At 40.9% G+C, this 21,515-nt stretch overlaps 4 protein-coding genes across 12 annotated transcripts in view; 2 read left to right on the top strand and 2 right to left on the bottom strand.

Moving 5' to 3' along the window:
- The window catches only part of LOC118513329, a 72,132-nt gene extending 50,876 nt beyond the window's left edge, over positions 1-21,256 (bottom strand). For 2 of the 4 annotated variants that reach the window (XM_036059233.1, XM_036059063.1), the window contains exons 1-4: positions 21,155-21,256; positions 2,631-2,793; positions 2,434-2,567; positions 2,226-2,349 (exon numbers count right to left, since the gene is read on the bottom strand). In XM_036059233.1, the coding sequence (XP_035915126.1) occupies positions 2,226-2,349; positions 2,434-2,567; positions 2,631-2,793; positions 21,155-21,195 (462 nt within the window). In that variant the 5' untranslated portion in view covers positions 21,196-21,256. Of the gene's footprint in view, positions 1-862; positions 2,174-2,225; positions 2,350-2,433; positions 2,568-2,630; positions 2,794-21,154 lie in introns of those variants that run through there. The other 2 variants (XM_036058979.1, XM_036059144.1) reach the window with 2 other exon arrangements.
- LOC118510623 (double-stranded RNA-specific editase Adar-like) overlaps positions 1-21,385 on the bottom strand; it is a 136,954-nt gene extending 115,569 nt beyond the window's left edge. For 4 of the 6 annotated variants that reach the window (XM_036053381.1, XM_036052701.1, XM_036053471.1 and 1 more), the window contains exon 1: positions 20,665-21,161. The gene's annotated coding sequence lies outside the window, so the exon portion shown is untranslated. Of the gene's footprint in view, positions 1-20,664; positions 21,162-21,295 lie in introns of those variants that run through there. The other 2 variants (XM_036052971.1, XM_036052797.1) reach the window with 2 other exon arrangements.
- Positions 4,766-11,287, top strand: LOC118512341 (cytochrome P450 4c3-like). The gene is made up of 5 exons (XM_036056673.1): positions 4,766-6,330; positions 7,826-7,941; positions 8,938-9,217; positions 9,286-9,355; positions 9,456-11,287. The coding sequence occupies exons 1-5, from the start codon at positions 6,105-6,107 to the stop codon at positions 10,369-10,371; spliced, it is 1,608 nt and encodes a 535-aa protein (XP_035912566.1). The 5' UTR covers positions 4,766-6,104; the 3' UTR covers positions 10,372-11,287.
- LOC118512064 (cytochrome P450 4c3-like) lies at positions 11,641-15,769 on the top strand. The gene is made up of 5 exons (XM_036055977.1): positions 11,641-13,257; positions 14,120-14,235; positions 14,324-14,603; positions 14,673-14,742; positions 14,808-15,769. The coding sequence occupies exons 1-5, from the start codon at positions 13,008-13,010 to the stop codon at positions 15,742-15,744; spliced, it is 1,653 nt and encodes a 550-aa protein (XP_035911870.1). The 5' UTR covers positions 11,641-13,007; the 3' UTR covers positions 15,745-15,769.
- Positions 21,386-21,515: the final 130 nt, after the last annotated feature.

The raw sequence follows: 21,515 nt of genomic DNA, 5'->3' as shown, positions 1-21,515 counted from the left end.
AATATTTCATTCAACTTTATTAAACATCTTTTGACCACACTGAAAGAACACTGTGCCGCTTTCACAACGTGCACTGTACTTTGCATACATTTAGGCGTATTTCGCTTAATGATGAGCAAATTTCATCGGGGATGGCCTTTTCGAGTCTTTTACCAAAACATGCTTTCTTTTTTTTTGCATTTGAAAATTTTCAATTGTCTACGTGTGAGTCTCGAGTCAAGACAAAACAAAACAAAAAGAAAAAACACCTATATATTATCATAATTATCATAAAGTCGAACAAAATAAAACTACAAAATAAACTAACCACGTGTGTTTTAAATATTACTGCGCTTGTAAAGTTCTGTTGGTTTCTTAACTGTGTATGTGAAAACACAGTGTGTGAAACATTTCACTTACGCCCAACTCGAGTAATCATGAGTAGCATACTGTGTTGGTTTTATTTCATACTGTCATACGAAAAGATCCGTATGCCATCAAGAGTGATGCCTAAAAGTATGCAACTCTCCACACACGCGAAATAAACCACTTCGTGTTTTTATATTTAGTTCTTTTCAGGGAAGGGAATTTATTATTTATTTATTTAAGGGATAAATGAAATATAAGGAAAGGAAATATCTATAAACTATATCATCACCTAACTAAACAATCAATTACGTTCTCACTTGTGTTATTGCATTTGTTTTAATGCATTGTTTGTTTTTGCATTGTTAGCTTGATCCTGATCCTGTGTATATTCAATGAATGACATTATTTGTTTTGCAATAACATTTGCTATTACCACGAAAGAATATGATTGTAACATACTCCGATTCTCCCAGAATAGCTCGCAATGCTGATGCGCAAATCGAAACAGTATCTGTTAAGATATTGTTTATTTGTTTTTATTCATCACAATTCCTATGCTTTGCCGTTGCATGAGATGTTTTATTGCCCGTGAAACATGTTTCTGTGCTATTTTATTTATGTAATGGAACTGACAATGTAAAACTTGAATTTATGCATAATCATAAAATTCACATAAAAATACGACCATTTCCCGTGAGCCCCAATTTGTGGGACAAAATAAACCGCTCTAAAAAGAAAACCGGCAAATACGATATTCGATTATTTGTGGGTGGCGAATGTGTAATAAATGTGATGAGTTTCGTGTCCAAAGTTATAGTTTTCGGACACAAAACGGTGGGGTGGGCCAAATAGTGTTTCGGCTTGTTAACGCATTAAATGCGATAAAATATTGATTTAAAATATTTGGACGTAAACCTATATTACATGGCTAATATGTTTTTTTTTTTCTACTAGAAGGGCGAGTTAATCTCTTTCATGTCACTTGCCACTTGCGAGAAGGATTCTAGCGTAATTGTAGGCCAACTTATCGGAACGACCCCAAGTCCCATTAGCCATCAGTTTGTGCCAGTAGCGATTTATATGGAATGGGTAAACGATGCGCAAATGGCACAGCAAACCCAGGCTTGCAGTGTACAGTAGTATTGCAACAGGCATCTCCCTGTCAAACCAACGGACGACGCTACACTTCGCGAAGCGACCCGAGCGCATGTAGACCATCCAACACAACTCCACTAGTTCCGTGATAGAGAAAGTAAACAGCAAATAGTTCGGAAAGCAATAGTAAGACAAACCGGCGAATAGGCCTCCAATCGAGCTGCGAACGATTGGTGAAGGACGCAACGACGGTTGTTGCGTTGCTAGCCAACAGTTGACAACTTCGTAAATGGTTTTGTAGCACGTTATAAACCTAAACAAACCCATATCGAACCGTGTTAGCAAAAGGCTTCCAAGCTCAAGCGGATTGGCGAGCAGCATGGGCATGCGGGGAAGAAAGTTCTTCAAAAAACTGATTGCCAAACCAATGTACACCGAACGCATCATGGCCGTGATGATGTGCTGCCGACAGTTGGTGGGCGGAAAATTATTTTTCCCTTGCGGCGCAATATGCTGCTCGTTGCAGTTATCGTCCGGGTAGGTACAGGCGAACCAAAACCGATCCAGCTGCAAACATTGCCGTGCCGCCATGATGCCTGCACTGAGCGCGGCGAAAATGGTGGTTGCGTACGTTCGGGAGGACCGTAGGTAAGCAACTACAGGACTGCGCGCACGTCTTATAAGAAATTCAATGTACTGCCGGTGTGAAGAACCAGAGCGGAGAAGAACTCTGTAGAATGTTTATCGTAAATTGCAGCAGTTCGAATTCATGTGTTACCTACCATATTGAATAAACCGATGCCTTGAGCACGAACGATATGACGTGGTAGATATTGAGCTGTCAAACCACCCGCTAATGAAGGTATCAGCACAAACCAGGCCGCAGGAAATCGACCCATACACTTGCTGTACAGAACGAAACAAAAAATAAAAGATTAAGACTTCAATGAAAAGTGGCAGTTTTTAAAACCAACTCCAATACACGCTTACTAGAATAGACAGAACGCTAAGAAGCTGCCACCTGTCATTGGTAAACCGGCCAAGATGCATCGCGCGTACTGCCAGAAAAAGTTCTTCCACACTTCCGGATCATTCCACTGCCGTATGCGGAACAGCATCGGGGTCTGTAAGAAGAAGATCTGTGGTTCAATCATTCTTTCAAATACACAAAAGTATGCGATACGTACTACTACTGCTGGTAGGTAGTGACGTATTCCTCCTAGTACACCCTCCACAAAAAAAGTGCACCAGGCGGCGTTACAGGTTTGATCTGGATGCAATATATCACGGCACGTTTTGTCTGCTACTGCCACGCAAAACTGTTTACTCATCTGTCCCATTTTGGTTACACTATAACAAAGATGGCTCTGTATCAGATTTAACGTTGACAAAACTCCTAATAAAACTACCCTACGGCAGAGAGTGAACAACTTTATCAGGAAGTGTGCCGAACACTGTCTGTAAAGCAGAAGTGAAACTTTCTAGAATAAATTGACTCATAAAGCTGGTCGATTGTCTGAAGCACCCTGCACAACTACATTCAGGTTTGTTATGGAATGCATGCAAGTCATAAAGGGTAGTTGGCAAACAGGTCAGCCGTTGGAAAAGACAACGTTGGATTCGCGTAAACACAGTGTTTCACTTTTTTAGAGCATCTGCCATCTTTCGCGATATGCTTGAAATAATTTTATAGCCATTATTTTATTCAATATTGTTCGACCTCAGTACTGGCTTCGTTGGCCGAGATTCATATCTCGCGAAAATGTGAGGGGGAATTGTTAAAAAGTTTTTTTTATTGCGATGTACAAAAATAAGTTATTTAAAAAAACATAAAATGCTACAAATACAGAAATTTATAGCAAGTCAACGTTTTTGTTCTTTGGGGTTAAATAATAATGTGCCTCTTTTAAAAGATGAAGAACGAACAATACTTTCACGGTTTTGGACAAAGCGCACCTGCATCAATGAAGCATTAGCACCTGCCTTAATAATGTTTGTTCAAATAATTTGGAAAATTATGTTGACTTTACTGTGCTGAGTCATCTGTCTGTGTTATTCCATCCATCCATTACAACGGAACACAACGAGCGAGAAAAATTGAGAAGTGATGTTCTTTTAATTATAGGCCACCAGAAACAACCTTGCGATTACAGATATAGTGAAATCTTGGCGAATGAACGACCAGGTAATCTATGTTTGGAACCTTAAAAGCCATGACATATTTATATTGACCTTTGCTATAATTCGTATTGGCTTGTTTCCATTTTGGAGGGGCTCGTCGCCAAGCCTCGCTACCTTCCCTTTCTACACCTCTTCCATCATAACCAAACCAAACAGCTCAAACTAACTTGATCAACATCTACCACAAGCTCGGTTTTGAGACGCCTAGAAAGCTTTTCAATAGAGAAGAAAAATTAATTAAAAACCAATCAGTTGGAGAGGTGCAGTGTGTCTGCGTAAAAATTATGGTACTCAGAAAATGAGAAAAACTGGCAGCATAAGAGAAGCGATGGCAGTGACGAGGCGTGAACGAATGAATTCGATGCCCGTTAGTGAAGAAGCATGGCATTTGTGACCTAGGGGCATGGAAAACGGCTATACGAGCATGTTCGCGCTGTAGACTCCCGCTACGACTGGTATATTAACTTTGCTTTGTGTATTTTCTCACCCTAACTGTCTCCTTTGACCCTCAGGTAAACAAAACACCAAGTCATTGAGAAGGTATAGCCTAGCTAGGAATTCGTACTATGTTCACCTTGCAGCAGTGGTCAAAACAATATTAATAACTTCCTCTAGTGACTGCTCAGCACTTATGGAGTGAGGCGAGGAGTGCAACAATGAAAAACATATATTTCAAAGCTATAGTTAAAATATTTTGAAATATTAAGCTATTACACGCGACAAAAATGACTACATAAGCAGATTGAATTGCCTATTATAACTAACAATAAGATATGAAATGATATGAAGCCCCTCAAATGAAATCACAGGTTCTGCTACTCTAACGAAGAAAGCGTAAGATTGCGTCGATGCGTCCGCCAAAAATACCGCGATTTCAACGCAATCAACGACGGTTGACCCTGGGCGTTATAGGCGACTAATGCAGCAGGCTAAGACCGCAAAGTGGTTGTTGATGAGTATTCAAGTAAGTACCACCAAAAAGTATCCATAGTTTGATCACATTATTTGATTACCAATCGCTACAACATCATGTGTTTTATATATATATATATATATATATATATATATATATATATATATATATATATATATATATATATATATATATATATATATATATATATATATATATATTTAGGAGATTCTGCATTAATGCTGAAAACATCTAAAACATCAGCAACCCAGTGGCAGAGTCGACAAAGACGTTGATAGCCACAAGGCAGGATCGGGACACAAATCCCATTCGAATTGACCGCCGTCCGTTGAGAGGGCCGGCTAACCAACTACGTGGCATCGAAAGGTCTAGTCAGCCAGTAAAAGCAGGCATAGTCGAGCAAGAGGTCGTAAGGCCAAAAAGAAGAATAAGAATATGCAGAACAAAACTTCAAAAAAAAAGAGAAATAAAGAAATAAATAAAACATACAGCTATGAAAAAAGCAATGAATAGAAAATCTGCACTATTCTATTATCAACAATCTAGCCGCATAATGCATAATCTACTAGCGTTAAAAATGTGTCGATTTTCTTCACTATTATATTTTCATAGGGATCGATTTAATTCGTCATACCTCACACCTCATTCTCACCGCCGCGTGCGATCAAGGGTGTAAACAAAAGCAAACAGATAATTATTTTTCGGTCATCCGAACAGCACCATCATTATCAGCACCTCCCTCCTCCTACCACCTGCGCCTTCCTTTATCAATCTGCCTAAAAGTGGATAGAGTGCTCATTTTTAAGGCTCTGAAAACAACAGGCAATAGGTGTTTATGGACAAACACCTCTGTTAGCTCTTTCTCCTGCCCAATGCACCAATTATATTCCGAATGGTCGTTGTTCCGTAGACCGCACAAATCGTCACCCTTGATGAATATAGTTTACACGAGCCCCATACAAAGCAGTTAAAAAAACAAAAAAAACACAACAAGAGGACAGCAGAAACCGTGCAGCACACACAGAAACGACATCTTGCCTGGCGTTTTCATGCTGCCGTCGCCTCTTCAGCCGTTTCCATTGGTAGAGGTCACCGATCGGTGATTCGTGCCACCGTAAGGCAAAATTTTATAAATATGGGTCCGCTGCGTTCGTCGCGCCCAGACCGTCAACATACTTTGGGCCGATCACGAGGCGCGAAAGACACGCACCCAACCAACTAGGAACGCATTAATAATCCGTACGAGCTAATGATCGATTTTTTGAGGTGTGTGAAAATTTGAACTTTTAAGTACAGCATAGTGTAGTGAGTTTTTCGCAGTGTTCCAGTTGTTCCAGATCTCTTGAGAACGCGTGTGTTTGATCGTTACGTATAAAAATTACTATTTCTACAAAGTGAAGCGGTGTGATAGAAGAGTTGACGCAAACAGTGATTTTTATTGCTTTTAACACCAATAAGAAACCTGGAATATACAATTCGGGAAAATTTCAAAACGGAAAGATTTCCTAGGGCAAGATAAAAGAAGGAAAAATTCCAATAGCCAGACATGGAAAATTCTTTCGCTTCCGATCGGTGGACGATACGACGGGCAAGCGCACTCGTGACCGTGTTTTCCCCCCTGACATTGGCCATGCTGCTCGTACTGGCGTTCGTTTTGCTGATCTTCAAGGCACGGCGGGCCAAGATGGTGAAGCTGATCGACCAAATACCTGGCCCCGTTTGCATGCCGCTCGTCGGCAACGGTCTGCAAATTAACGTTGGGTGCAAAGATGGTAAGTGAAATGAAACAAAAAACATAATTTTACTCACGTAATCCAAAATACACTTATCAACAATCAACCCCCCGAACATCAATGACGGCCGAACAATCAATTAAAGCAATACGATGAAGCGGTGAGACCGCCACGCATCGGCAGCCGGTACTATGTGGCTTAACTTTGTGTAAAAGATGACAAATTAGTGATCATGCCAAGAAAATGAAACAATCAAGAATTAAAGCTAATCAAACGAAAATAAAGCAAAATGAGAGTGAAATGGCGCTTCGTTGGTTTCTTACGTCAGGTTACCAGCAGGGTATAGAAGCTAATCCATCCGGAAACGTCACTCATACCCGATACACTCAAGCTGCAAGGTTGCACACGGACCATATTGCAACAGGGATGTGTTGCCTCATGTTTTGGGTAGCCTTGCATTTGGCGCAAACAAAAACAAAGCAAAATCTGCCATAATCTTATGCCCACCGCCTATGTTAATTACGCTATCGCCAGCGCTTTTTTGCACCGATCTACGCACTGGCTTATCTTGCTGAATAAGAAAAAACCGAAATCCTACCCTACCCTACCGAGCCAACGCAATAGGTTACGATACAAAATTCGGTCACCGTTCGATGTTTCCGTTGGCATTCATCCCCCCAATACTAACCCACCGTTAGCTATGTTTTGACGATATCAAGTTAATTTTATTCCATCATTGCATTTCCACCCTGTTTTGGGTTAACGAATGGGGTGTGCGCTTCGCCTCAAAAACACACGCACCCGCTCATTCGTTCGCATAAGATGGTCGCATCGATTTTTATGAGCGTATGTCACAGCGATACCTGATCAGCCTCCTGACTGAGACGATGAAATCGTTGCGTCGTGAGCTAGTGATAGTGAGCGTAGTGATGAGCAGGCTAATAGCATCTTTTTTATTGTAATGTCTTTTGCTTTTTCTCATTCTCCCAGTCACTCTCACTCGCACACAAGTTTAAGACACATTCAGATTACACACAAAATTCAAATATATTATTATAGATACATCCTCATATACCATATACCAAGGAACTAAGTTACGGGTCCGAGCAAACCGATTGGATAACGTATGCAAAACATGAAACTAGGTTATCTTGCATGAATAAAAGAAACAAAACGACAATATACTGAACGTCTAGCGTTGGGAACACTATTGCCTTTTATGAAAAGTGATGTTTCCTAACTTTTTTTGCTCGCCATATACGTATCACCTTGCACTTTTACCTGGGAATATTTTTGGACGACCTTGACTTTCTTTTACGCGCATCGAATAATATGCTAATAAGCTGTTATTTTAATTTCAATGAGGTTGTCAAAAAAGGCAGTTCGTTTTTAGCGTGACATAATTCTTCGATATAGTGCTATAGATAATATAGCATTAAGTATAAAATTAACGAATTCTTCGATTAATATGTTATACATTAGCATACTTAAAAAAATTACCTAATAGTACACCTTCACTATCTTTAACTTACAGAGCTGTTCGATCGTATCATTGCTTCAAGGAAAATGTTTGGCCGCCGTCAAGGTATCAGCCGCGTTTGGAACGGTCCCATACCGTACGTGCTAATTTCAAAAGCTTCTGCAGTCGAGGTAAGTACAGGTCAAACAATCAGCTTGCGATAGTGAAAATCGATTTATCCATCCAATGACCATCTACCACAGGCGGGTCCCAGGCCCAGAAAAGTGCGTACGCTTGGAGGGCACAAATTCAAATGAAAACACGTGACCAATTGCAACAATACGAACTTATTTATACAGCTAAGAATGTAGAACATTGACCAGTAAACACTATTAAAAACCGATAGTTGCTAGCTAAGGTAAAAAACGCTTTTTGCATCACTTGTGTTCATTTAAATGTGTTAAGCAAAGTGAGCCCACCTAAATAAATGGTAAAGAATTTGCAGAATCAACATAAAAGCCAGTGATACAGTTTGTTTTCAGTTCACGCATTGTTTTTTTTTTTTACTTTTTTTTTGTACGTAATCATTTTGGATGCATCGTATAATACTGACACTAAGAGATTGCCCATGCTGTCTCATTTAGTCTTGACAAATACTGCCTACGCATATAATTGGCAAGCTTTAAATCACACGTTCGACTTTGGGAAGATTTAACAGTGCAATAGACAAATTTATGGATATGTGTGGTTAAGAAGAATTTATTAGAACGTTTGCGTAAATTTAACTTCAAAAGCACAATATATCAGCTGCTAAGTGATTGAGTGATTGATTGTGTGAGTTTTTAATCGCGCCAAACATTTACGTTACGGATCGACTGCACCAAAACAGCGGAGGCTAAAAATTGCCATCGAATTGTGAGGATTTCTCTGTTTTTCCACGTGAAGGTGAAAGGAAACGGATCTCAACACGCACCAAAGAATAATCCCACCGATGTATATTCTTACCCGTATGCACACATGCGCAGACTGGCATTGAGCTTTCTATCCTTGAAAAAAATTAATACAAAAATAACAGTTACAGTTCAACCTTCTGCAGCGGAAAATGAAAATTCCATCAGTACCAGTTTGCATCTCATTTCTCGGGCACGTGTGTGTCTATATTCTTATGTTACACTGTCCTTTTGCAGCCAATATTGAGCAACCCGAAGCTGGTGGAGAAGAGCAACGATTATGACTATATGAAGGCATGGCTGGGGAACGGATTGCTCACCTCGCCCGGATATGTATGGCATCCGCGCCGCAAATCGTTAACTCCGGCCTTTCACTTCAAGATATTGTCGGACTTTGTGACGATATTCCAGAATCAGGCTGAAGTATTGATCGAGAAGCTGTCAGAGCACACGGTACAGGGTGAAGCGTTTAACATTGTACCGTATGTGACGCTCTGTGCGTTGGACATTTTCTGCGGTAAGTTTTTGTGACGTATGAAAGCATTTGGATGTTTATGTTTGATGGGTGTTTCCGACATTTTCCAGAAACTGCGATGGGATGTCCTGTATATGCACAAAAGAACTCTAATTCTGAATATGTTCGAGCACACAAACAGTTAAGTATACTATACGAGCGAATATTAAACAGTAACCAGTATTCTAAACTACCCTGCAATACTAATATTACTTTTAACTTTTCCTCTCACCTGAAACAGAATTGGAAAAGTAATAAGAAACCGTTTGCAAAAAGTATGGCTCCACCCAGACTTTGTTTTCAAACGCACAAAAGAGTTCCAAAAGCACCAGGAATGTCTAAAGGTTCTGCACAACTTTTCCGATCGTGTCGTGCGGGAACGCAAAGAAGAACTTCGTAAGCGCAAGCAACAGCTAGACCAGAACAACAACAGCAAGCAGACTGACGAAGACTGCAGTGAGTTTGAGGATGGCATCTATCGGAAGAAACAGCTTGCCTTTCTTGATCTTCTGTTAGAAGGTTCCGATTTGTCCGATCTAGCAATTCGCGAGGAGGTAGACACATTCATCATCGGCGGCCATGACACGACGGCAGCCGCTATGGCCTGGATACTGTATCTGCTTGGTGCCGCTCCTGAGATACAGGACCGTGTCATTCAGGAGATCGACGAAGTAATGGGCAAGGACCGGGAACGTCATCCAACGATGGCGGAGCTGAACGAGATGCGTTATTTGGAGTGCTGCATCAAAGAGGGTCTTCGGCTGTACCCAAGCATACCGGTAATCGGTCGGCGTCTTACGGAAGACGTGCGAGTGGACAACTACACCATACCTGCCGGTACCACGGCCATGATCGTAGTGTATGAGCTGCACCGCGATACGTCCGTATTTTCGAACCCGGACAAGTTCAACCCAGATAACTTCCTGCCGGAGAACTGCAACGGGCGGCATCCGTACGCTTACATACCGTTCAGTGCCGGGCCGCGTAACTGTATTGGCCAGAAGTTCGCTATACTGGAAGAGAAATCAGTCATATCGGCTATATTGCGCAAATTCCGCATTGAAGCGGTCAATCGGCGTGAGGATGTACAGCTGCTGTGTGATCTGGTACTCCGACCCAAAGATGGGTTAATAGTGCGGCTGCACAAACGGGACTGAACAGTGAGCGCTCCACGTTCAGACAGGGTGAAGAAAACACACAACATATCTGTAACGTTGGAGGCAGCACTTCTCAGTATTACTTTCGTCTTCCTTTTTCGCAAGCAGCGACGGCTCTAATCTTAAGCAAATGAGAAAGAAGTAAAAAACTCAGACAATAACAGCATCAGTTAAAACGACTCTCTGGGTGCTACTTATTTTAACAACCACTTTTCTTGCTCATCTATTTCTACGCTTGTAACGTAATCCATTCTCTTGCATGTTGTAAGATACAGTGGTATGTCAATTATACATCTTGCTTTGCCCAATAATCTTAACATCGACGGCATGTTCTTTCGTTTCTATCAGTGCCGTAACGGGTTTTCTTCTCTCTAACCATAGTAAAATGATTCTATGCTATGCTAGACAAAGCGATAGATAACGTTAGTTGTGGCTGTTATTATTGAGCATAAGGTGGCTGAGAACTCTCTCTGACATGCATGACTTGCAGAACAATACTTTAAAATAAATAAAATATATGTATGCGCGCACACAGCTATAGTAAAGCTAAAGAAGAAGTAAAATGTACAATGTAAATTAAAGCGTCCGCAGAAAGAAAAGTCATGTGATTAATGAAATTATTTACTTGGATGACATCATTTCTACCGATGTCAAATAACCAATTATGAGCTCAAGCAAAGTAGCGTGAGTTATTTATTTATTAATTATCACAGTCACGCTAATCAATCATTGAATTGCGACCATGTAGTATATCTCCATTAATCCATTCCTTTCTTAATTACCTAAGTGTTTCTCAGTTGTTTATGTAAAATATTTTCTCAGTTGTTTATGTCTTGCTTTCAAGTGCCCTTTAAACCAATGGCGATATTTGTGCTTCTTCTTCTTCTTTGGCCTCACGACCTCTTAGGTCTTGCCTGCCATTTCTGGCTTACTAGACTTAATGATACCACGTAGTTGAATAGTCAGTCTTCACTACGAGGGAACGATCTGGATGGGATTTGAACCACGGTCCTGTCGCATGAAGACCGGCGCCGTTGTCGCCTTACCACCGGATTGCGCCCGCCTAATAGCAATATTTGTTAAGTTATTCCAATTGACATGCTATATATCAAACATAATTTAGTATGTATTTTATTATTATATTTTTAGTATTGCCTAATATATATATATATATATATATATATATATATATATATATATATATATATATATATATATATATATATATATATATATATATTTAGTATTATATTTAGTATAGTCTGCCAATCCAATATTAGGGCTTTTCTATGGAAGCATCAACGTCATCACTCTATCTAAATTAGAACCTACCCAACCTCTTCTGTGGTGTAGTGTAATGCATCTCGAATGAATGAAAAAAAAACACCTCTACTGTGGTGATAGAACGACCTTAACAGATTTTACGGGCTAAGTCATTCGAAGCCATTCTCATGACATGACATAACAAGTTTAATTCACTACACAATAGCGAAGTACAGTTTTTAAAGCTCATTATTCTAAAGCGCGTCTCCTCCATTTTCTTTAATACATACGGAATCTAGTATCCTTCTGATCATCCTTCCCACGAACCCAGCTAACATGGTTGTAGAATAATCCCTAACTGATTATATTATTGACGGCTCGGTGGCATGGTGTGTCCGGCGCTGATTTCACACACTGCAGGCCATATATGACCACCAGGTTGAAATGTTAAAAAATAAAACGAAGAGGAATATTAACCTTTATGCACAACGTTACATTTTGTAAAGTTTGACAGGTCTAAAAAGTAGAGTTTTGCACACACGTTGATGTTCAAGTATAAGAATTGATTTTTTCAATGTATTAAGAAAAATCAAATCGTAAACAACAAACGTTAACGAATGTAACAGTATCAGTCTCTCCAGGGTGAGGAAAGACAAATTTCGCAATACAAACTAAACCATCTACCTGAACGGCGGAAACACTAATGAGCATAGTCAGTGTGTGTGCACAACGAAGCAGATAAGGAATATTTAATTTTCTTTGATGGTAAAAATTTTGTAACAATCTCGTTGGGTCATTTCAACGCTTCTGCACCACGATATGCATGCATAGTGCCGTTGTTGTTGCAACAAAGACATTAGATAGGAGTTTGAGACAGAAAATAAGAAAATACTACACACCCCTCACATTATCAATCTTTTTCTCGCTGGTGCCAACGTTTAACGTTAATCGCTAACCTGTTATTGTCATTTGGCTATGAAGAAAGTGTGAAAAATGCATCCACACCATCAGCGCATGGTAAATTACCTAATTAATTTGACTTTAATTAATAGATGCAAAAATGATGGGAGTCCCGTACCGATGGTAGGCTGATTTTGCATTTCTAGCAAGCATTGTGCTTATTGGAACGTTGGATTACGCATTGGAGATACTAATGATCATTATAATTTTCCACTTGAATAATTCTTACCGTAAAGGGTAGGGATTTTTTTGCGTATACGTGGCGAATCGAATTGAGCTTGTTTGTGTATAAAATCACAGCATGCCAAGCTTACCGTTTAGTCGCCAATTTGCAGTATCAGGTGCTAGTAGTGTAACCGTTACCAACAAAGAAAGGGCTGTTGTGTTAAAAGTGTTAGAGTTTAACGCTAGCAATGAGTTACAGTGATTTAGTGCTTACATCCACTATTGGATCAGGATCCAATAATTGGACTAGACAGCAGATTATGGAAAGTGCGCCCAAAACCACTGTATTGTTGCTCCTAAGCTTCATCTTCATTATATGCTGTTTGGCGGCATACTTGGAGCGCTATCGACGTTTGGTTCGCCATATCAACTCTATACCCGGACCGGCCACACTACCAATCATTGGCAATGCACTGCTTATCAACGCTGACCGGGAAGGTACTATCAATACCATCAAACATTACTAAAGGAAATGTGGAAATGTGTATGTGATAAATTCGAATGGAAAACCACACAACTAAATTGCTCCTTTTCGTGGTGTTAAGGTGTAGAAAAAACTACTAACACCAATCAGACCATAATACGATAATCAGACCATAAACTATCTAAAACGGGCGGTCCGGTGGCAGAGACGACAGCGGCGCCGGTCTTCACACGGCAGGACCGGAGTTCAAATCTCTTCCAAGACCGCCTTCCCGTACGCAGGGCTAACTATTTTGTTACAGGTAAAACCAAGTCACACAAATCCAGAAATGGCAGGCCGAGACCGGGTGTAGTGCAAAGGAAAAAGAAGAAGAAACTACATAAAACGAATAGATTTTCTCCTGAAAAGTATGTTGCTGAGCGAGCCAAACAAACACTTCATTGTTGTACTACTAATAACTGTGCAATAATGTTACGATTTTTGCTTACGTCTCAATTTATTCGAATAACTAAAGACATGCAAACTCAATATTAAAAAATACGTAGCACAATTATTTTAATGACCACGTGCTACGACGAAATTCATACATGTGTTACACGCATTGCATACATTTAGGCAATAGTTTTATTATAGCGTTTTTAGATCAAATAAACGTGTTATACCATCGGAAGCAGAAGGCGTGAAACATTTCATGAAAAGTTAAAAATGATTGTTGAACCTAAAAAGGCGAATGAGGTTTTTAAGACCCAAAGCCTCTATAAATAAACAGAAAAAAAGTTGAATCTACTGGATGCTTTCATTATCTGTTCGAGATTTGAGTCAAGTGCAGAATTGTAACTTATTGATAAAAACCATGCTATTTTTTCACTTATACAGAACTTTTCAATCGTATCATCGCTTCCCGGAAGCTGTACGGACGTCGGCAGGGTATCACACGTATCTGGAATGGAATGACTCCCTACGTTCTCATATCGCAGGCACAAACAGTCGAGGTTAATTGGATCCATACTTTTCTTTTCGTATATACTATACTTTTCTTACGAACCCGTTTTTTGTCTGATTTCCTTGTTTCCTCTACAGAAGATCCTCAGCAGTAACAAAAACATTGAAAAGGGCCGTGACTACGAATTCCTGCAACCATGGCTCGGTACCGGTTTGCTGACGAGTTCTGCCAGTAAGTGGCAACACCGACGCAAGATCCTTACGCCTACGTTTCACTTTCGCATACTGTCGGACTTTGTGGAAGTTTTCAACAAGCAGTCCGAAGTGCTGGTGGAAAAGCTTACTCAAGAAATAGATAACAAAGCAGGATTCGATTGTGTGCGCTACATAACACTATGTTCGCTGGATATTATTTGTGGTATGAAAGTGTGAGATAAAGAACATGATGATTGATGAATGCTATACACCAATTTTTTTATTCTTACAGAAACTGCCATGGGATGTCCGGTGTACGCACAGCGACAGTCCGATTCAGAGTACGTTAGGGCGCATGAGAAGTAAGTTTCGTTTGACAGTCTTACTCAACCAACAACCAAATGATTAAATTTATTTTTAATTACAGAATCGGGCAGATAATGCTTAGTCGGCTCCAAAAGCTTTGGTTACATCCGGACATCATATTCCGCTGCACTAAGCAGTACCAAGAACAACAACAGTGTCTAGACATCTTACATAAGTTCTCCTACCGCATGATCAAGGAACGGCGTGCAATTATTCAAGCCAGCCACATAAAATCTGACGTGCAGGGAGACGCTACAAAGAGCACCGAAGCTACACAGTCGCACCAACTCTTCAGTACTGGCCGTAAGCAGCTCGCATTTCTCGACCTGCTTATAGAGGCGTCCGATGGAGGCAGAGTCCTTTCCGATACGGATATACGCGAGGAGGTGGATACATTTATTCTTGGTGGGCACGACACGACCGCTACCTCTATCTCGTGGACTTTATTCCTTCTTGGGACTGAACCGTCCATCCAGGAGAAGGCGGTGAAAGAGATTGAACATGTAATGAGTGGCGATAATTATCGATGGCCAACAATGCGCGAGCTGAACGAAATGAGATTTCTCGAGGCGTGCATTAAGGAAGCGCTCCGACTGTATCCGAGTATTCCGATCATTGGCCGACGGTTAACAGAAGATGTTCAGCTTGCCGAACATCTACTACCGGCAGGCACAAACGCAGTCATAGTTGTGTATCAACTGCACCGTGACCCGGCCGTTTTTCCTAATCCCGATCGATTCAATCCGGAACGTTTCCTGCCGGATGCAGCAAATGTGAAAAAACCGCGTCATCCATTCGCTTACATTCCGTTCAGTGCAGGACCAAGGAATTGCATAGGGCAAAAGTTTGGCGCACTGGAGGCAAAGGCCGTGCTGGTGTCAATACTCCGGCGGTATCGCATCGAGGCTGTCGATCGCCGAGAGAATCTCACCCTTTACGGAGAGCTAGTGCTTCGTTCCAAAGATGGACTTAAAATACGAATTACAAAGCGAAAATAAAAATAAACTCAAAAGTTTTGTGATACCTAGCAGCACTTTCTTTACTTACAAAATTAGATAGATTACAATATCGGATAGAAGAATGTTATGACCGGGGCGACCGGTGGTAGGGCGACAACGGCGCCGCTCTTCATACGGCAGGACCGGGGTGCAAATCCCATCCGAATCGTTCCCCCTAAGTGAGGACTGACTATCCAACTACGTGGTACCAGAAACTAGTCTAGTAAACCAGAAATGGCAGCCATGACCCAAAAGGTCGTGAGGCCAAAGAAGAAGCAAAGAATGTTATGAACAATCACAACATCTTGTCTACGACGGCAATCACCTCGCAATCACAAAAGTTTGTATCACCCCGTTATGTATTTTGCGAATTTTATTTAAACAGGTTTGGGCTGATATTCCTTAAAGTTTTAGCAAATATATTCCGAAAAAAAAAATTGCATATTTGTGCATTACTTAGGAAGCAAACTGAAAAATGGTATATCAAACGTCAAAGGCTTCAGAATGAGTTTAAAGTTTTCGGTTTAACTGCTTATGATTGCTCAACCAAGAGAGCTTGAATAACGCAAGCAAATTTTCAGGCTGTGCCATCATAGGTCGATCTACCTGTTCGTATAGCCTTTCATTATCAATGAAATTGTTTATCTTTCTCAACCAATAGCTAGTTTTGTGATTTTTTTTTTTTCTTAATGCAATTACGTCCTGTTAGGTATGGGTCACCGGACCGCCCGATCTTGGTATGGGTATGGGGCGGTCCGGTGGCCGAGGCAATAACGGCGCCAATCTTCACACGGCAGGACCGGGGTTCAAATCCCATCCAGACTGTGCCTCCCCGTACGTAGGTAGGGCTGACTACTTTATTTATTTATTTGTTTATTTATTTATTTATTAAGTATTACGGTCCGATGCCGTATTGTCAGCTGACTACTTTACTACGGGTAAAATTAAGTCACAGAATACCAGAAATGGCAGGCCGACACCTCTCGAAGTTATAGTACCAAGGAAGAAGAAGGCATCTTTGTAAGATCTACCAGTGGTTGGCAAGCACTTAGACGAGAAGTTTCAAATGTCGAACGGTATGCTAAAATACTAAGATATATAATAGATGTATAACAATTTGATTATGGAAAATCATAAAAAATGTGTTAAAATAAAAATATTAAATATTATTACACACAAAACACTTTATTACATAGTAATATTGTGAAATTAATATGCGCAATTTGTCATATCTTATGTTTTTAACAATACGTGTATTAAAAAAATGCATCTCCTGGTTGGTCCAGTGGCCGAGGCAATAGCGGCACAGGGCATACCACGGCTGGACCGCATATCAAAACCCATCCAGACCACCTCCTCAGGACCTCAGATCAAATCCCTTCCGGATTGCCTCGCCGTATGCATTACTGAATATCCAGCTCGAGAAAAAATAAACCCGCGGAAAGCCAGAAATGGGAAAGAAATGGCAGGCTAGGACTTCTCGAGGTTGTAGAGTCAAAGCAGTCTCTATTCAGATCTCAGGTATCTTTATTCAGACTTTAGCCCTATTCTGTTCTAGAAACACGAGAAAAACGAAAAATGGCATGGTACCTGTTTTGCTTCCAAAAGCGGAAAGTTATTTACCCAGAAAAACTAAAAATTTGCTAAAAGCATTTTGGTTTTCTTTTAATTTATTTTTTTAAATAAAAAATGTTAGAAGACCAGTCCTTACTTAGTTGCGGATTGCAAAAATAAGAATTGTATCCATAAAAGTAATAAACCTTATTTGCCAACCACTGGCTAACTAAAGGAAAGCAACAACAAAAAGTGTTACCCTTAGTGTTCTTTGCCTGATAAACAGAAACCGATTGTTGACTCAACACTGGCTGGTGATGGTAGCCTCGACTAGTTATTAAATCATCGACCGCTAATGACCACCGATCGCGCCCGCCACCGCCTGACATTCGAAGAAGTAAAAGTTTAGAGCCCGGGAGCATGAGCAAAGCAAAGATGCATGCTAGCACATACCCCACGGGAAGTAAAGGAACCAAAAAGTCGAAGCCTTGATTGGTTTGCTCGAGGAGTAAATCGTAAATTGTAAATATACTGGAATGAACTAAATTGCACGGGTGGAACGAAATGGAAAACTTCAGAGTAGAAGTGATTGCGCGAACGGGAACCTCTAATTGATCGACATCCACACGACGGAAGAGTTTGGTGCCCCGGAATAGGCATGATAAGATGCACTTCAATCAAAGAATGAGCGTATGCCCTTCCGGTCGGTTGACCTGTGTGGTACTGCGCTCCAACTAAGAGTTGATTTGCCATTTAATGGTGCACAAGGTGCAACCTGCGGTTTTCGGGCTGTTCACCCTGCGTTTGCTGGTGGGAAAGGTGGCGCACGGAGTGAGGCTATAGTGTCCTGGAATTGGACGATGGGTATTAAAAAAGGATGTGATACTGCGCTAGATCAACGACACGGCCGCTAGGTCGTTATTCGAGGGATGGGTCTACATATTCTTGCGCGGTTCATAAAACTGCCGCAGTTCCTGCCAGCGGCGATCGAATCTGAAAGGTTCAAGGCCATTCGGGTGAACAGTTTCATTCGTGCTTGCTACGGTGAGTGCCGGATATAGGTTCACTGTTGACCCAACACCGTGAAAGGCTGCGATATGCGGAGAGCCGGCATACTATCAATGGATTGGAAAATTCACATGTTTCTCCTGTCAAGTTACTAGTTTTACATATTTACAGGCATTGAAATCTCTCAGAACTGACCGTTCCCGAGGTTAGCCCTGGTAAACAATAAGAAAACAAAAACATGAAACCACAATAAATTAATTCAAACATCGAGATCGTGAGGAGTGTGGCTGCGATGTTCTGTCGAACCCGTTTGTAAAAGCAAAACTTTACGGTGCGTCGAGAAGCGATGGAGGTGTTTCTGTTTCGAGGTGGCCACAGAGGTGCGAAGTACACTCATTATTAATCATCATATTAGCACGCCCGTACCTGTTCGACACGGTGCGCGATGACAGATGTAATAATCTTTTAAAAGCTTGTTGGAGAAAATGTTACCCCGTTTCATCCCTTCGCTCCTTTCCACTGGACCGGAATGCTAATTGATCCAGACCATAAGGCATTCGTGATCGTGAGCTTTGCGCTGCTTACAAATACTCGCCAATAATTTGAATTACCGAAATTACAAACCCTTTTTGCTTTTCGCCTAGGCTGAGCAAAACACTATTTCTTAAGTTCTTTCATTTGTTACTCACTATCACTTCCGCCATCATCGAGCGTATAGACATCGCTCATCGTCGATGGTTCATACGGTGCACCTTTTTTATTTACTTCCACATGTCTAAGGAAAAAAAGGAGAGAATTCATGTTCGTGTTTGTAAACCGTTTAATTTATGTTTATCGAGGACAGATACATTCGCTGCACTGGGAAGGAAGAAATAAACCAAGCTAAAATCTCCACGGTACCCGGACCGATTATTGATGCGATGGCACGTACGTACATAAAGTGGCAGTAAAAAAACCCTTCAACGACAACGGTCAAAAGGTAACGAAAGCAATTTTCTTGCGCCTTGTGCAACGCCGCGCTCTGTTATGAATGAGGTCTTAATTCCCGGCATATTAAGGAGAGTAATCGATTTATGCAATTAGCTTTAATAAGAAACACATTGATAATAATGATAAAACTAATAATAGCTTCCCCATTGTTTATGCATTGGGCCATGATTGTTGACATTAAAATGACATGCCGTTTATGCTGGAACGCGTCCTTAACTGGCCGTTTAGTTTCAATTTTACCCATGAGAAGGTCGTAAATCTTTTACTAACATAATGTATTAACTTATTTGGTCGCGTTCCGATGGTAAAAGCGATAGCAGGCCGGTCTTCACACGGCTGGACTGCATTTCAAATCCCATCCACACCGCCTCCTAGTACGCAGGAGTGAATAACCAGCTAGGGATAAAATCACATGAAACCAGAAATGGCAGGCCGAGACCTTTCAAGGTCGTAGCGCCAAAGATGAAAAAGAGGATTAACTCACTAGCGGAAATAATAACACAAAGAAAATGAGAAACATACTAAAACAATAATATTACATAAAAAAAAAACATTCCGATTTAAATAACTACCAAAATAATACGGATGTTTATGACATTACGGCATCGGTCCGTCATAAATCCGTCCGTAAATAAAACGATACTCGATAAACAGTACTTGATGTGATCTGCCAATCAAGATTTTTGGCAACAGCGATCTTAAATTGGGCCCTTGATCGGCCAACTGAAAAATGAAGCCTGGTGATTGTGAAGCGCTGTGTGATAGTGAGGTCATTCATAAGCTGAAACTGCATAAAACATGACAGTTTAATAAATTTTTCATTTTCCTTCCGATTATACTGGACCATAATCCTTTTTCTTCTCTAAAATGATTTTCACCGCTTATGCCAGAATAATAGTAAATATTCTTCAATGTGGAAGTTGATTCCAACAGACATTCGGAATGTACATGAGTCCTCAGGCGGAACAGTGGTAGATTTTTTTTTTAATTCGTTAATTTATCTCTGTGACCTCATTCGCCTCTTTAACCCAGTGGTAGATGCAACAGCGGTGCTGAATGGAAGAGACGGGGTGGGAAAGAAAGGTGGAAAAGAAAGATTCTGCCAAGAAATCAGATGTTTTGCGATATTGTTTCCATTGAGCTTTGCTTTCGGAACTGAATTAAGGAATTCCTTCTTTAAGTTCCTCTGGTTTTTATTCTGACACGGGTTTATTGTATACTAAGCATTGCATTTGCTTTCGCTACTACTGTTCCTCAAAAGTAATAGAAGTTTAAACTAAACTTTTTTGCGCCATTGTGTTGACAACGATAAACAAATGTGACGCTAAATCTTATACCGCTACAAACACAGTGTTACAAAATACTCACCTTATGCAAAATCCTTCCGTTATGGACACTCACACTTCGCTAAACACACGACACATCACACACACACATACACATCACAGAACGCTTGTGGATTACACAACTCACTCTTCACTCAAGTCTCAGCCGACAATACCACACCATTGCTTTTCGGCACAGCATCACCATTATCACCGTCTCGTGCTTTACCTACGGTACCTGTAGGCGAACCGAGATTTTGCTATTCCTCACCCGAAGAGCACAAAGGGTCTCAGGCGATAATGTTAAGGCGCTGGTCACACACCAATTAGGCACCAATGACATCACAATAGTGAAGCTGTTGCCACGAAATAGCGACTCAAACACTCTCACCTTCATTTCATTTAAGGTCACTTACGCACAAAAGCATTGCATTATCACCTTCCACCTGGCCTACCGGACTAGTATTCCGTGAGTTTACTGACCGCCCGTTCAAATGTGCTACATTTTTGGCGTCCCACAACAGGAGCGTTACCTTGCGATCCGCTGATAGAAACGAACGCCGTGACACCACATAACGAGCCACCTGCACTCGAAATACAATCAGCAACGATGCATCAGGCGATCAACACTCGGCACATTTAGCACTTATACGACAAAAGCCCTTATTTTGTACTTCTTCACTAAACTGGTTCCGCTACCGAAAGTGTATCAATGGACACACTTATCCCCGACACTCGGAGTGACGTTTTGCACGTGTTCTACCAGAACGTCAGAGGACTAATGACCAAACTGTACGACCTTTATATGGCTTTTGTCGATTCTGGCCATGATGTGAGAGCGAGAAAGCATTACGATTTTGTTTGCACGCTCTTATCAGACAATTTCTACACGAT

This window comes from Anopheles stephensi, chromosome X, assembly GCF_013141755.1.
Source record: "Anopheles stephensi strain Indian chromosome X, UCI_ANSTEP_V1.0, whole genome shotgun sequence".
NCBI lineage: Eukaryota > Metazoa > Arthropoda > Insecta > Diptera > Culicidae > Anopheles > Anopheles stephensi.
Note: the sequence above shows the minus strand (reverse complement) of the source record. Positions and strands in the feature narration are given on the sequence as shown.